Genomic DNA, 17,617 nt, shown 5'->3' on the forward strand with positions numbered 1-17,617 from the left:
TTTAATCATAGACTTATCTATATTAACCAAAAATTTAGTGCAACTAAAGTAAATGATTATTCTAAAGTACATCTCACCAATTCAAGTTATCCTTTAAAGGGTTCTTATTTTGTTAGAGCTTATAAACACATGCCATTTTAGTCAAGATTAAAGATCATATTTTTGGATTATTCAAGGTTAATGATGCAAAGCAGGTACTCATAAAAAAAATGCCTCTGAACTAAAAAGCAAAGTCACTTTAATGATAAGAAATCATTTCTCATGCTTCCTGTGCAAATGTAGGAAAATATCTGCATTGGAAAGGTCTAGCGCAATTATGAGAAATAAGAAACCTTGAACTTGAGCTCCATGTACCTCTGAACATGTGAGCATTCTAACATTCTTCCTGATGTATTATGCTCTTCACCAGTGTGGGCATTTGCTTTCTACAAGGGCAGAATTTATACTGGGTTATCTCTAAATAAAGATGTTTGGTTAAACATACAAACACTTGTTCTTTTAAAGACAGCTTTTTAGCAAATTATAGAGCAGCATGTGGTGAGTATCAGGGTTTGATAGCTCCAGCAAACAGTCTGGTGTTTATCCAATGACCCTGCACTATCACCCACTTTGCATGATGGAGACATGAAAGATGATACAGAGTGGCCACTGGAACACTATCCACTGATTTGGCATTATGTGGGTTTTCCCAATCTGTTCTGGGAAGATGTCACGTAGTGGTAAACTTTATATCAATTGGCAGGGAAACCTGGCAACAATGAACTGGTCACATGTTGGAGAAAAATAGTTTAAAATACTATATATTAACTTGATAATCTAAGAAATATGCCGGGCTTGCAGCTGGCAGCCAACTCCCTTTACTTTCAAATGCCTCCTTTGAAAAATAGGGAATATAACCTATGTATGCTTTATAATCAGTGAACTTCTAATGGCCCATAATAATGATAGGCTATGGTTCACAAGTGAGAAATCAAAGCTGATCCACCAAAGTACTGGAAACCAGTTTCTAAGTCAGAATTCTCATTCATGTAATCTATATTATACAATAGTCTTCCTGAAAAAAAGATCACTGACAAAGGACTAAAACATTATTTGCCACAATCCCAGAATGGGAGAGAAATAGGAACTTCAGTGAGACTGATTGGACAGTATTACTAATAAATCAAAGTAGTGAATGGGTCAAAGTGAATCTACAGAGATAGTTGTAGAAATTCATAGACACCTACTTGGATATTAGGTAGTCCAAAGTCGATCACATTTTCTAACCCACAAATCTTAGGTATATCAAACTGCTATTTCCATTTACTTCCTGGCTTCAGTGTGACATAGAATATGTATTTCTGAAATTTTCAAGCTAAGTCTGAATAACCTGCTGTGAAGGAAAGTATGTGCTCCTAGTGGCTCAAGTAATGCCCAACAAAACGCTGACAAAAGTCCTACAGAATCTTTTTTTTTAATATACATATTTTTATACATATTGATTTCAGAGAGGAAGGGAGAGGGAGAGAGAGACACACACATATCAATGATAAGAGAGAATCATTGATAGGCTGCCTCCTACATGCCTCACACTGGGAATTGAGTCCCCAACCCAGGCATGTGTCCTGACCGGGAATCAAACCCTGACCTCCTGGTTCATAGGTCAACACTCAACCACTGAGCCACACGGCTGGGCCTATAGAATCTTGATAGTGGCTATACATAAATCTCTTCATTCTACAGTCTGAATTGCAAGGATGTTGGATGTTCTTCTGTTATATGGGGATACCTGGCATGAGTTAACATGCTAAGCCTAAAAATGAGGGACAAAGCACGTTATCCTGCAAATGGTAACAAGCCTCAAGTCTGACTAGATCTAATAAAAGGCTGTCTCTTTTTTTGTCTTTTTTTTTAATCCAAAGAAAGACATTTCTTTTTGTCTTAACCATTAAACTCTGAATAATTCTGAAATAAAAAGCTCATGAAACAATTAAACTCAGAGAGATGAAAAAAAAAAAAACTACCAAATGTTACAAGAAAAATAATCATAGGAGACTTACTAAGTATATATACAGGGTGCCCCAAAATTATATATACACAACTTAACAGCTGCTGGCTCAATTTTGAAAATGAAATGTATTTTAATAAATACTGTCTTTATAATTACTCAAAGTGTGTGTAGACATTTGGGACACTATATATATATATATATATATATATATATATATATATATATATATATATATATATAGTCTCCCCTTTTCAATCCAAGCATTTATATGAGTGTCTGTCAAATCTTGCAGCTATGGAAAGACAATAATAATGTGTGAGAAGTCTAACAAAAATACTTCTCTGCAGAACTTCTATCATCAATCATCCCAAATCTCATAGCAGCTACACTGTGGAAACTGCAACCAGACCGCATGTTCAGTTTCTCAGTGGATGGAAGACTGCTTCAGCCATCAGGAGGCGAACATGTTCTCATAACCATGACCATGGCTGTTGCCCCACAAATGATGGAGACATTCAGGTATTTAAAAAACACAAAGAATTCGTGCAACTGATATGAACCAGCAGTAACTCCTACTTCTCCCCCATAGAAACTGAGTGAGATCAACGCTGAAAATTAGCCATTTCCTAGGAAAATGCAATAAAACTCTAGAACTGCTGTAGAATGGTAAAGTCATTGCCTCTGATTTGTACCAGCTGATTGTCCTATCATTCAACTCAATTCTGATACTACCTGTCAGAAGACAGCATCATATTCTGCAGCCCCATAACTCTGCCCTCCACCTCAGACACCTGTGGTTCTGAACAGCTGGCTATAAATCCCAAGATCCTGTCCTTGGGTTCCATTAATTTGCTGGAGCAGCTCACAGAACTCAGGAAACCTGTTTTACTTACTCGGTCACTGGTTTATTATGAAAGGATATAACTCAGAAGCAGTCAGATGGAAGAGATGCACAGGGCAAGGTTTGGGAAAGAGTGTGGAGCTTCCATTTGCCACCCTCCCCAAATCTCCATGTGTTTACCAAACTCCATCCTTTTGGGTTTTCATGGAGGCTTTAATGCATAGGCATGATGAGTGAAGTCACTGGCCATTGGTGATGGATTCAACCTCCAGCCCCTCTCCTCCCCTGAAAATCAGGGGGCGGAAAAGAAAGTTCTAGCCTTTCTTTTTGGTGGCTCCTCTGGCCCAGACCTGTTCTTAGATGGTTTCCATAAGTCTCAACATAAGACCCGTGGTGTTGGGAAGGGGTTTGGTATGAATTATGAGACACCATTTCACCGTTATGAAAGCAATTTCAGGAACGAAGGACCAGAGACCAAATTTAATAACAAAAGATGTTTCCATTGCTCTTATCACTCAGGAAATTCCTCAGATTTTAAGAGCTCTGTGACAGAAACAGGGACGAAGACCAAATACATATATGTAATTTTAAATCTGAAGGTCACACTCTGCAATACTGTGCAAGGCACAGCACAAAATGTGAAGAAGTCCAAAGCCTTACAGACATTATAAACCATCACAGGTCTGCAATGCGGGCTATGAAATGACAAAGCCCGACGGTCATTTGTTATTGTGTCTCAACCTAAGAAATGATTCTCTTGTTTCCACAGTTGGAGGTTGGGAGGAAGAAGTATGGTTATTCTCATCCTCATTATTATTTTTATTTCTAAAGGAATGTTTTTTGCTTTATTCTCCCAGCTCAGAGAACACTAATAAATGTACATTATAAATAAAATAGGCTTATAGCTTCTTTCGAATGGTTATGTGCCCAGCATCTCACTATTCACTTTTACAACACTTATTGAATCCTCATATTCTGAGCATGAGTGGCAGGTCTTGTTATCACCACTTTCCAGCAGAATGAAAGGATGTTTCCACAGTTAAATAATTTTCCTGAAAGCATCTAGCAGGTGAGCAGCAGATTTGAAATTCCAACCTGTCTGACACTAGAGCCTCAGTTTTAAGCCCAGGTTCTCAATCTCTATACTACTCTTCTTGAATTCAAATGAAAGCAATACAAAAGTGACCTCATTTGCCTCTCTTAATAAACTGCACATATGTTACCTCATTCCAAAAATTATTTGTTAAAATTCAAAGCCACTATTTGTTTTAACTATTTAGTCAAAAAGGACTGAGCTAATACAATCTGTTGTTGCTCTCTATTTAATTAAACAGCCACCTGGCTTCAGGGGTTACCAATTACATCACCTAATAAGATGTATATTTGTTTAATTACAGCAATAATTAAAAAAAAAAGACTGAGAAAGAGAAGGAGGAAATAAAAAAGGAGGAAGGAAATGTGGATGAGAAAAGGGGAGGAAGGGAGTGCTGGAAAGGAGGGAGGAAGAGGGAAAGAGAGAACAATGAGAGAGAGAGGAGACGGGGTGGGGAAGCACGAAAGGAAATGCACTGTTGAATGTCAAGTCCGTGTAGATGTTAATATCATTCGGAATCCACTTTGACTTCCCTTCTATGTATTACTTCATCTCATAAGTCAAAACATTTCACTCCACACACCGAGAGCATTACAAATGCGCTTCTCATGGTAGAGCTGATTAATAGACAGACTCAATATTCTTCCAAGAAACCAAATTTTTTTAACTGTTGGATAAAGGTTTTTAAGTGTCACTTTTCTCATTTTTATGTTAGTTACATATTTTCTAAATCACATCTCACTTCAAATAACCATTGTACTAGAAGGCTGGCAATAGAGAAAATACACTATTGTTACTAGTTTTGTAAATCTCAACTACTTTCATTTATAACTGGTTCTTTAGAAATGTTAGTATTCCATCTAGAAATGATTCCAGTCTAATGCTATACGAATAAAAAGATGCTCAGTATTTTTTTCAGGAGTGGTAGCCCTGAAATGTTTACAATGTAGTATTTGTTACTAATATATAAAAGCTATATAAAAGCATGTTACATATGGACATCCAAAGCAGCAAATAAAAGTTGTTCTGTGCTGATAAATTGAAGACTACCCAGGCAGTGTCTGTGTTCTATGTCTTGATAAATTGAAAGCTTCAGCGAAATCTCCAGGTTCACTGTATTACATTTAGGCAGAATCAAATAGTGTTCTTTTGTCAGGGAGTATGTGGCCCCATATGAAGTCAAGGCAGCTTACTCTGCAGCAATGTGGCCCTTGAATTAAACATATTCAAGATTAGAACAGACTGTTTCTCCCTCTCAGGAAAGTGACCTGGTAGAGACTGCTGCTGTTCCACTGGGCAGATATCACTTAGAACATACTTGTGTTTGTGTGCGTCATACCTCGGTCATTCTGGCAGACAGCCTTCAGGATGCGATGTCCTGGGCCACATTTCCCATGATCTGGGATACAGATGCCTTCAGATACCAGCCATCGGTAACACATCGGGTCTTCGCAGGGAACAGATTCGACCAAATGCGGGCAGTGTCCTGCAGGCCCCGTGGATTCCATGAGGACATGGCGCTGTCTCATTCTAAATCCTAAAAAGAGGAAAACAAGACGTTTACAGAGTTCCAGCCCTAACCAACAAAAGAAACAAGTAGCAGCTAGTGAAGAGATGAAGCTTTCATTTGAATACCTACAGCTCTAAAACATGAATCACTGTGATGTGTTTTCTCTTATGGGAAATGGGAATGATATGAAGATAAAAGAAGTAAATGGAAAAGAAGTAGAGCTGGAAATCTGCATTCTAAAGATTACAACCTAGAAGTTGGAGAGTTCGGACATAATAAAAAAAAATCACAAGTAGCATGTGTCCAATGGTATCAATAAATAAGTAAAAATGAATGAACACTTACAGAAATAGCCTAAACACAGGTAAATCTATATTTTCTTTCTGCTGTCATTTTTGACAGTATTGTTACTCTATATTAAGTCAAAATATAACTACACTTTGGTATATTCCTTTGGTAGATGCCTGAGCATTCACAGCTTCATTCCCTGAGACTTTCAGGTCAGCCTGCCCTGTGAAGACTGTACCTCATTGGACCTGCACTCCCCATTCTGGCTAAACATGGGTCCCTGGGCTATTATTCAGTTAAAAAAAGAAAGTACTGTGAAACTAGGGCACAAAGTTCCACCACAATTAGGATATAAATGAACCTTACATGCTGCAAGCCTACAGAGTCACAAACTCAATCTCATAGGAGTCAAGCAGGTACAAATTGAGGGAAATGGATAAAGTGTAAGACTATAGGGAGTGGTGGGGTCTGTGGTACTATGGAGGATGTGCCTTGCTCTGAAATAGTTGGCTAATCTTCAGCTTTCATTGATTGTGTCCATGAGGGAATATGGACTCTCTTTTGTCAAATCTTCTGATTTTTGTCTAAGAATCCAGAAATCCAAATTATATTTTGCTTTTATATGAAATCGCTCCATTTTTAAGTGATAGAAACTAATAGATAAATTTTAAAAACACAGTGAGCTAAAGAAAAGTGACTGAGAGCTAGTAAATCCCTTTACTAAGCATTTCATATCTGTGGTCCTCCTGATGCCTCACTTCTGAGGGCTGCACCCACCTTCCAAGGATCTCCTATTTTATGTTCCATCCTCTAAAAACCAAATTAAATCAACTGCTTCAATTATTTTAATTAATCTATAATAATAAAAGCATAATATGCTAATTAGACCAGATAGCCAAACAACCTTCCGAACGAAGCTGGGGCTGCAAGGGCCAAGCCCCTTGCACAGATTTCGTGCATCGGGCCTCTAGTTTTTATTTATTTTTTATTTATTATTTTTTTTAAAATATATTTTATTGATTTTTTACAGAGAGGAAGGGAGAGAGACAGAGTTAGAAACATAGATGAGAGAGAAACATCAATCAGCTGCCTCCTGCACATCTCCTACTGGGGATGTGCCTGCAACCCAGGTACATGCCCTTGACCGGAATCGAACCTGGGACCCCTCAGTCCACAGGCCGCTGCTCTATCCACTGAGCCAAACCGGTTTCGGCAGGGCCTCTAGTTTTTAAATTAAACCAATCTTGTTGCATGGTGACATATAAAAATTAGTATTCATTTATGCCTTGGGGTAAGTAAAAAAAAAAAAAAATGAGTCTTTGATAGAAATATATCATGAAAACATTGAGTTTCCAGAAAGTGAGTTAGATGCCACATCCCCCTTTCAACAAGAGGACATGTTAGGAAGCATGAGGGGTAACAAAGCCAGGTATGTCTCTCCCATCGTTTTCCCAGGGCCATGCCCCTCATTCCGCCAACAGTAAGCAGACGAAAAGGTTACAAAGTTCAAGGTGCAGGTGGCAAAAGACTGGCTGCTCTTAGCACAGCCAGGAGGCTAGAACAAACAGACTCATGGTTTTAGGCCACAAGAGGGAGCCAAGCTTCCTTAGAATATTGCAGGGCTGGGCAAGTATTATAGAGTCCTAACTGCTGGATTTGGGTTTTCTTGGTCTAGGGTTAACCCATGACCTCCCTTTAAAAGAGACTCTTAGACTCTATAGATCATACGTCCCAGTCCATGTTATTAATCAGTCAAAATAAAACCCAAGGAAGGGCTCAGCTCCCTCCCTGGGCCACCTCAAGTAGAGATGCCTGAAACATACAGGGCTCTAAACTACATGTAAGCAGCAAATACACTGACCTCTGAGCTTTCACTGCCACACACTTTGGATGACTTCTGTTCCTATAGGTGATGCCTATATTCCACTTACTGACACCTATGTTTGTTAATTTACGTCTTTGAGTAGGACACGGCATGGGTCTCCATGATTTACATCGTTTGACAACCAGCTCAGAAATTGAGCAGTCTTTTCAGAGGGCCTCTGGGTGTCCTATTCCTACACCTCACTGCCATGGAGGGGCATGTGCAGTTTTCCTCTATCAATCAAGGTGCATCCTTCCCACCATAAATCTATAGATTGCAGCTCCTCAGTCAATAAATTCTTTCAGTCACTCATTTGTGCTGCCCTTGTCCTGACTCTAAGTAGGATCAGATCATAGCACAAGCTCAGCATAAAACAAAAACCTTAGATTCTCTGGTTAGCACTTAACTTTAATCACACATCAGTGTTCATGCCTGCAATAGACATCAGGCTTCCCCCGGGTGCTTCTGCTCTGAAAGACACACAACTGCCAAGTCCATGGGGGCTGGGGCCAGCCAACCGCTTACCTTCATTTACTAAATTCCATATTAATCAGGTAGCATCATCCCGTAAACATTAACTGCTGTATGTAGATCACTCTAATGGACTGTGGGAAGCCACAGGAGGGACAGAAAACATAAATCTCATCTTCACAGCGAATGCAGTCCAACAGGAGGAAGGCGCAGGCATTAATTAAGATCTACCCTACACCAAGACTGTGACAGCCACTTTACTTATATTACCCCGAATTAATAAATCATCAAGACTATTTCATCACTTACTATGCTCATTTTACATATTTAAAAACTAAGGCTGGAAGATGCTTTATTGCTTCTCCAAAGGCTCGTTACTCCTGAAATGGATACGTGTGAAATTCAGCGGAGGTCTTTCTGAGTCGTTACTTCCTCACAAGAAAGGATGCAAGTTAGCTCTTGTGTAAGAGGCTCCCAGCCCCGCTTCATCCAGTGAATCTGACAGGTACATGGGTCATCTCCTCAAACTAAAGGCGTACAGTTTAGAGAGTGGAATTTTAGCCACTGGGTAGCAAGAAGGAGTTACAATAATCATTTCCTGACCACAGATTCAGTTCACCTTTAGTGAGGCTAATACTTGGAGGGTTTTAATTTTTCTATCAACCTAAGGATATAGTGTCTAGCCCACTGGTTTAGAGGTCATTAGAAAAAGTGAATGTGGATTGGGGAGAGAAAAGAGAAGAACAACAAATAGCAGAAGGGTCAATATTTTTTAACTGAAGCCATGAACAAGTGAAAGGAGGCTTAGGTGGGCTTTTCCAAATTTGAGGACTGTATTTCTTCATGTGCTAGTGACCCAAAGGTGTGCACATAAGCTTCAACGAAGCTACCCATGGCCGAAGCTGTGACTCCACACTAACTCCATGGGGACAAGCTGGGAGCAAGGTCCAGCAGGAGGAGCAAAGAAGATAGTGTTTTTTCCACCTTAAACACCCCACCTGTCCTTATCCCTGTCAGTCTTGCATGTGTTGACAATCCTGAGTGAAAGAAGGTGAGCAGATTAAATCTTTCAATCCAATTCTAGTAATCAAACCACAATCCCTGCAGGGGGAGCAGTTTATAGCATCATTATAATTCACACCCCGTTGTGAATACAGACAAGAAGAGGAGGCATTGATAGGTGGTTGTGAGCACGAGAACCCAATTCTTAGAATGAAAAGCAGGCAAGGCCTGGCACCAGCTCCCACACACCAGACACAGAGAAGAGAAAACTGTCTCTTACTCTACATAGTACCTGTGACAAAGCAAAATGATCTCAGATGCTTCCCATTAAAGGTGGATTTATCTAGCAGACAATAATAGAAAATGGAAAGGATCCCCATTATTATTATGTGAGATATAAACCATGTATTTCCCTACTTTAATGTGTTATCTAAATTCATCTGTTTCAGAATATAAAAGAGTGTCTTTTCAAAGACAGTCATGGCCTCTCAGTTTCAAAATGCCATTTCCTATGGAGACTTTTAGGATTTTATATGCTGTGCTTGGGGGGCAGTGAGATAGGGGTATGGATGGAATTCCTGATGTTCTACCACATAAGCAATTATCCACTGTGACACCATATGTAGGGGCCCCGTCATTTCCTTTTCAGAACAACTCCTGTGAGCAAGGTAGCCTTTCCAAAATATGTCTAAAAGGAACAAAAATATATGTCTATGTATCAAAAATAATTTTTAAAATGTGCTGCACATGTAGGTAGAGTTCATCCATCAGCAATGTTTCAGGCTATTTCTCTTTCACGTATCTCTAATTATAACTCTGGGAATGCCTCAAAAATAAAGCCACGAATGATAAAACCTGACCCGATTCAAATCCCTCTGGAAGGTGTTCTGGCTTCACTTGACAAGTACCAGCCTGCCGAGCACTGTTGTCCTTGTCCGCCTGTCACAGACCAGACGGAAGGTGCGAAGGCCGTGTACAACAGCTGCCTTCTGATGTACTCGGAATGGCTGATGGGCACAAACCTTATCCTGACTGAATGATGTCTGCCTGAGAATGACAGCCATATAAAGATCATTTCTATAGAAACTATTAGATAATAAAAAATTTCATGCTTTCTTATCTTTTTCTACTATTAAACAAAAACGTGAACAAAAGGAACATACTAAAGTTATAATACAGTGGCTGAGGAAAAGATCAGTGAGGAGAAATGAGTCATTATCTCTAGTTTTCCACATTCATTTTCCTGGTGTCTTGTTTGCCCCTCAAATCCTCCATCAGATATAGATATAGATTAGATATAGATATAGACATAGACATAGACATAGACATGGATAGATATAGATAAAGATATGGATACGGATATGAATATACATACAGATATAGAACCTAGGAAAGTATGCACAATTGAGATTTCTGCTAGTGCATTTCTTTAGGGTAGAGAATTCAAATGAGAACAATCCAGATCACATGCAAAGGTCAGCAATGCTTAATGCATTAGCCTGTGCCCTCCAGCCTCCATGGAATGCTAAACCACATCTAGTTTGTGCCAGTCAGTGGCTGGCAGAGCCCACGGTACCACCACGAGACAGTCCAAGATTGAGCGCGTCTCTGACCTCATGCTCACAGTCAGTAGGAATGACAAGAAGATTGCTTTCTGCTATCATAACATGCTTGGACTCCTGAAAGGCACAGAATCACTTCCCTAGAGGACAAACTCCATTCTTTATTTGTCCCAAGAGGGATTACAGGCAGGTGGCCCTGGCAGGTTTTAGCAACACCTTAAAAATCAAAAATCTCTCTGCTCTGGGGAAGCATTTATAAAACAACAAACTCCCAGACCTGAATGATAATCATTGTACTTACACTCTCTCCTGTCTGCAATTACGTAGTGCCTAAAGCAAGTCATTTAGCCTCAGTATGGGCCCTATAAAACAGTCTAATGCTTATCCATCCCAGCCTGCTGCTAAACTCCGCAGGAGGCTGTGGTGACACTCAGGTGAGAAGTTCTGTTCTCTCTACCCTCTCTTTGAAAAATGTGTTATTTAGGGCACAAAACACACATGCCTGTTACTTGGTGCTCTAAAACTGTCCTTAGCACAGCATCCTTTTCTCACACACTGCAGCCTATTTTCCCTCTCCCTCCAGAGGGAGTGCACTAGTGCAAAGAGGCATCCCAGACCCCACCCTCATCCCCCACTCAGCTCAATGATCAGCTCTCAAGGCTAATTGTTCCCCCTGGCCAATGTGGTACACAGGGGCAGAGGACTTCTCTGCTGACCTAGGGATAAGCCTTCTCTTGATTCAAACTTATTTAGGCTCATGGAGGACATCCTGAAGGAAGCCTAGCGTTTGAGGAACTCTCAACTGAAGAGTCAGAAATCCAGGTCCTTATTGCTGGCATGGCCATCATGAAATCACTCTGGGGTTTCAGAGAAATGGCTTTACTTTTCTACACTTTCGTTTGGCATTTTATGAAGTGTTGTGTTCTTGCTGAGCCTAAATGCTGATGCAAATGTGGGCAGTTAATTCGTTTCCTAGGGCTTCCAAAACAAATTACCACAAACTGGGTGATGTAAAGCAATAGAAATTTACTCTCTCATAGTTCTGGCAGCTAGAAATCCAAAACCAAGCTGTCAGGAGGGCCCCGCTCTCTCTGAATGCCCCAGGGAAAGACGGTCGCCGTGCCTCTCCTAGCCTTTAGCGGTTTTCGGCACTCACTGCATCCCTTGGCTTGTGGAGGTATCACTGCAATGTCTGTCTCTGTCTACACATGGCCTCCTCTGTGCGTGTCTGTATGTCCAAACTTCCCTCTTTGTGTAAGGACATCTGTCCTTGGATTAGAAACTACCCTAATCACATATGACCTCATTTTAACTTGACTGAATCTGCAAAACCTTATTTCCAGATACGGTCACATTCACAGGTACCAGGGGTTCGCACTGGCCATAGCACTTTGAAGGACAAAAGTCAACCCACAGTGGGTGATGTCTAATGAATAATGGACCAGCGTAGATTGTCAGGAGTTGGCTTCTACAATAGGGGTATCCGGGCCAATGAGGAAAAAGTTTGACAGATGGAGGGAGGGGTCGGAATGTTGTGAGTGTCTTGACTGAGCTCCATGAACCAGCTCTGAGTTATGTAGAAAGGGAAGACTAAAGTAAACATTAATAGAGCAGTGTTTCACAAAGTTTTTTTGTGAAAATTTGGACTCAAGTGACAAAAATTACAGCATAGAATTATTAGGAGAAAACACACACACACACACACACACACACACAAATTGTCTGAATTTCTGTAAAGACTCTATGGCCCAAAACAAAGGGCAAAAAAACATTTATTACATTTGAGCATAGCATTGCTTCTACCTTCTTGCTGTGGCATCAGCACCTCATGTTCCCTGGAGGGGGTTGCTTCCCTTTCACTTTCAGTCTGTGAGGCTTGGATGGAGCTGGCCCTTTGGTGGACCTGGCCTCTAATCAGAGCGACAGGATCAGGGAAGAGCACCTGACACAGATTATCTAATGGGAGTCAGCTCCAGGACTCTGCCTGGAATTGTTAGAAAAGACATTTCTTTCTATTTTACTTACTATAAAAAGGAAATTATCTTCGATTTTTTTTGATGTTGAGAATTCTAAGATCTACTCTCAGCGACTTTTAAATACACAATATAGTATTTATTGTTACCTGTAGTCACAATGCTAAGCATTAGATCCTCAGAATGCAGTCATTTTATAACTGGAAGTTTGTGTCCTTTGACCAACATCTCCTCTTTCCCCACCCCCCAGCTGTTATTCTACTCTCCGTTTCTATGAATTCAGGTGTGTTTTGTAAAAGACTCCATATATGAGTGCGATCAAACAGTATTTGTCTTTGTCTATCTAACATTTCACTGTGCATAATGCTCTCAACATTCATCTATGTTATCACAAATGGCAGGGTTACCTTCTTTTTATTTCTAAATAAGATCCCTTTGTGGGTGAATGTGTATGTATGTATTTATATGTGTGTATATAGATTTACATTATATTTTATTTAATCATTCTTCTGCCAACAGATGTTGTTTCTATGTCTTGACTATTATGAATAATGGTGCAATGAATATGGGGGAGTACAGAGAGAGAGTAGATCTTAAAAGTTCTTACCACAGACACACACACACATACACACACAAGGCAATGATGTGAAATAATGGATATGTTAACCAACCTTATTGTGGTAATCATTTGGCAATATATATGCACATTAAACCATTATGTTGTATACCTTAAAATTACACAATGTTATATGTCAATTAAATCTCAATAACACTGAAAAAATTGACCATTAAAAATATATTAAGATACCATCCTTTTTAAGACACTATGTTGGTTTTATTACAAGGCTTTGGAAAATGTACTTATACATTTGTACTTCCACACAAAATGTACTTATAGATTTTATGATACAATTATATCTAGAAACTTAATATATATATATATATATATATATATTATATCTATTATATATATTTAATATATTTTTACTGATTTCAGAGAGGAAAGGAGAGGGAAAGAGAGATAGAAACATCAATGGTAAGAGAGAATCACTGATCGGCTGCCTCCTGCATGCCCCACACTGGGATCAAGCCCACAACCCAGGCATGTGCCCTTGACCAGAATCAAACCCAGGATCCTTCAGTCCACACGCTGACTCTCTATCCACTGAGCCAAACCAGCTAGGGCTAAAAAATATTTTTTAAAAAATATTTAAGAATCAAGAAAACAAAAAAATTTAGCCTCACTCTCCAATTTGCAATTTGTAGATGTAGACCATGTTGATGCCAACTTATATCTGAAAGTTTAAATGGAATTGAGAGACTTTCACAGTCTGCCCTACTGAAATCATAAGTAGAGTTTTATGTTACTTGAACATAGATTATTAGGATAAGATAGTGTTTCCTAATTTTAAACCAAATGTCAAATGAAGAAACTAATGTTTGAAGGTTATGTTGCCTTCAAAAAAACAGAAAATAAGTAATTTATCACTGACATGATTTAGAACAACTCTAAAACTAGAATTTTTTAATGAATTCTAAGAAATAGATGTTTCAAATCAGAATGCTTTAAATAGTTATGACAAATGGTTGATATCCGTTATTCTTAAGATGAATAATCACTACAATGTGTATGGTAACAGTAAATCTGCCGATAGCAAGGACACACAATGAAAGTTTAGCAGTTTAAAAAAAATTAAGACTTTTCTTTATCCTATGGAGAGGGCCTGCCTTAAACTGAACCTAATACAGACAAAGATAGAACCAAAATATGGAGAGAGAGAGAAGATTTTAAGGGCAAAGAGAAAAGAATAGAAGAGTATAGAAACAGAAGATCATAAAGATAAAGAGAAGAATGAGGAAGACTGAGACATAAAACCTTATGGATACTTTTGGACACAGCCCTATATTCCCTTTTATTTTTTATTATATATGCTAATAAATTCCCACCTTTGGCTTAAGTCACTTTAAATTGTGTTTCTGACACCTATAAGCAAAAGTGTCCCAAGTCCTTCTGATTTAGCCCTACCTCTGCCGCAGCAAAGTGTCCCAAATAAAGTAAGCCCCACTTGGACTGGTGTAGGTTCTACAACTTGAAAAACAAAGGAAGGCAAGACTCAATACAGCAAAGTCCCACCAGCATGGACAGCCACGGCCACAGAGGCCAGGGGAGCCTAAGTCCAATTATACGTCATTTTCTAAATAGTGAACTTCAAACAGAGTGACACAGTGGGGACATGAGAGGGCTGGTTCTAATAACACGCAAGTCCCCCTGGGAAAGCTCATATGCAATTCCAAGAGACTGATGTGGTCCAATTATGCATACGTGGACCTCAGACCATGGATTGTGGGTCTTAGTATTCATGAGAAATTATTTGTTTCCATAAGCTGGCAAGGTTTGGGGATACTCTGGTTACATATAGAATAAGGAAGTAGCACCAGCCCCCACCACTCCAGGTTCCATTGAAATCCAGATTTCTATTGTTTGATAACAAAATTAAAGTTAGATTCTTCTCCTTGACTTACACTCAATATACACCCACCTCTTTTGCCTTAGGACAAGAGTCAGAATAAAGGAAAGCCAGGGGACATGGTGAGTGAGCCTGGCTGGGCACATAATGTGCATCTGCGCATTGTGGGGACTGCTGAAATGTGGGTCTTCAAACACACCTGAGTTTCGGCTGAGAGCACCAGCTTAAAAACATCAAACACTTGCCCACATATTCTTTCTTTGCATGTGGACACTGGAATTAGTGCTTAGGAAATGTGACCTCACTTCTGGGCTGTCCTTTGATATCATTCGTCTTAATAAAGGGAATATTTCCTTTAGCCCTGCCATGTAATGGGACATAATATCAATGCAATTGGAAGAGCCAGTGAAAGAGAAGTCAAGATGTTCACAGCAAATGAAAGAGAGCAAGACTGCCAAGGACTACCAAATTAAACAAGGACATAAAGTTTTAAGATTTCACTTTAAGGCTGAGCACAACTGAAAGTATCAACGTGCATAAATGCCCTTCATGAAAATATGAAAAATAACATCAAATTCAGCATGTGGAAATCTGAAAACAGATATGTAAAAACAATTTTCCCCGATGTGTCTACAGAAATCATGTCTAATTTCCTCAGTATCCCGTTACACATATAAAACATCAAGTTAGCCAAAACCGGTTTGGCTCTGGATAGAGCGTCGGCCTGCGGACTGAAAGGTCCCAGGTTTGATTCTGGTCAAGGGCATGTACCTGGGTTGTGGGCACATCTCCAGTGGGAGATGTGCAGGAGGCAGCTGATCGATGTTTCTAACTCTCTATCTCTCTCCCTTCCTCTCTGTAAAAAATCAATAAAATATATATTTTAAAAAAAATCAAGTTATATGATTTTTTGAGTAATAGTTACTTCACTAGCTATGAGCCTAATCTGAAGATCAATCAAGGTGAGGGTTTCTGTTCCATAGACATATCCTGAATGCTGTCAGAGCTGAACTGATTATCTAAATTTTACAAACAAATATTGTCTTATGCAGGCTTAATTGGCCACTGAGCCTCCAGAGAAATTGTGTGTGCACCGGAAGTCACTGAAACACACACACACACAGACAGCCACTCACCTTTTCTCCCCTGGAGATCATGGCAGTTCTCATGGACGCACAGACCCCAGGCTGACCAGGAGGACACCACACAGTCTGTAGAGCAAGGAACGCTGCAGAGCTGAGAGGCTGCAGGGGCAGGCCCCAAGCATAGTGTTTTGTCCACAGGTCTAAAGACTAAAGGACAGAAAAAGAAAAAATAATGCACCATGTCACATTCTCTGGATATCCCTAGAATCTCTACCATCTTTGCGTGCTTCCTTGCCCCATATCAGCTTCATGGTTAGAAGGGCAAATGCAAACAAAATATAAAACACTCTCTAATATGCACAGCTCAGCTGCACAGTATTAGCATTTGCAGTAAGAAAAAACAACAATAAAAAAGGTATTCAACAAGGGCATGCACTTGAGTTTCCTGCCTCACAGAGTATTCCCTGGGAGTCAAGAGAGGACCAAGAATATAGATATAATACCTAGAGTTATGATTTTAAAAATTAAATGGCTTTGTGAAGTTTCAAGATGAGTCCATCTCAAAGATATAAATGACTGGGCTGCTGTGGAAAAAATCAAAATTGAACTCCTGAGGTGGTGTTTAGCATAACCAATCTACCGCTGTTACTCCCCTGCGGTGGAGCTCTCCAAGACAGTAGAAAAATGATTTTTAAAATAAGAAGAATAATCAGGATCTGTGATTGCAGAATTAGCCCTGAAAGTCAGTTTCATTAGTGAGGCTACCCAGAGGCACAGGAGTGTCTAAGGAGCGACAGGGACTGAAAACTAGGAGCCTGTGAGCTCTTCCTGTGGGGCCCTGCACCCAGAGAACGCCCAGAACGGGTCCCCATCCTGGCACCATGAAAACACACAGAGGAAAGAGAAGGTGAGATATTGATCCCTGTGGAGTTTGAAACATAAAAGTAACTAGGACAGCAATACCTAAAATGCACGGAAAAGAACACCAATGCATAACCACACTTCACAGAAGGGCCCCAGGCTAAGGTGGTTTTGGAGCATTTCAGAGTTTGTGAGCAAATGACTTAAGTTCAGAAGGGTTTGTCTTATGGATGGGCTTACACTATTGTCTAAATATTTCCTTTGTTATTTCCATCCAGCTAATCAGATTAGAATCGCTTCAAAGACAGAGACTGGCATGAGGGGATTGGGAGGTGACTCACGCCATCTACTTTGTCTCCTCACACTACCTGCGATGTGAATTGAATTGGATAAAGTTGCCACTAAATCACTGCTCTAACCAGCATAATCCAAAACAATAACAAAATAAAATTTTTAAAAATACTGTCATGAAGAAGTCGTAACCCATGAGGAAAAAAAAGGGTTTCTAATGAACAATGGGACAGCCTGAGGTGATTATGAGGGTGAATGAGAAAAGTAAAAGGTTGCAAAGAAAAATAATAACATTTTGTTTGAAATTAATTCTTTTAC

At 39.7% G+C, this 17,617-nt stretch overlaps 1 protein-coding gene across 1 annotated transcript in view; it reads right to left on the reverse strand.

Annotated features, from left to right (window-relative positions):
* THSD7B (thrombospondin type 1 domain containing 7B) overlaps positions 1–17,617 on the reverse strand; it is a 755,959-nt gene that overhangs the window by 474,308 nt on the left and 264,034 nt on the right. Inside the window, exons 5-6 of the mRNA XM_036320836.1 lie at positions 16,199–16,354; positions 5,264–5,461 (exon numbers count right to left, since the gene is read on the reverse strand). Of these exons, the coding sequence (XP_036176729.1) occupies positions 5,264–5,461; positions 16,199–16,354 (354 nt within the window). The remainder of the gene's footprint in view (positions 1–5,263; positions 5,462–16,198; positions 16,355–17,617) is intronic.

This window comes from Myotis myotis, unplaced genomic scaffold (genome assembly GCF_014108235.1).
Source record: "Myotis myotis isolate mMyoMyo1 unplaced genomic scaffold, mMyoMyo1.p scaffold_m19_p_8, whole genome shotgun sequence".
Lineage (NCBI taxonomy): Eukaryota > Metazoa > Chordata > Mammalia > Chiroptera > Vespertilionidae > Myotis > Myotis myotis.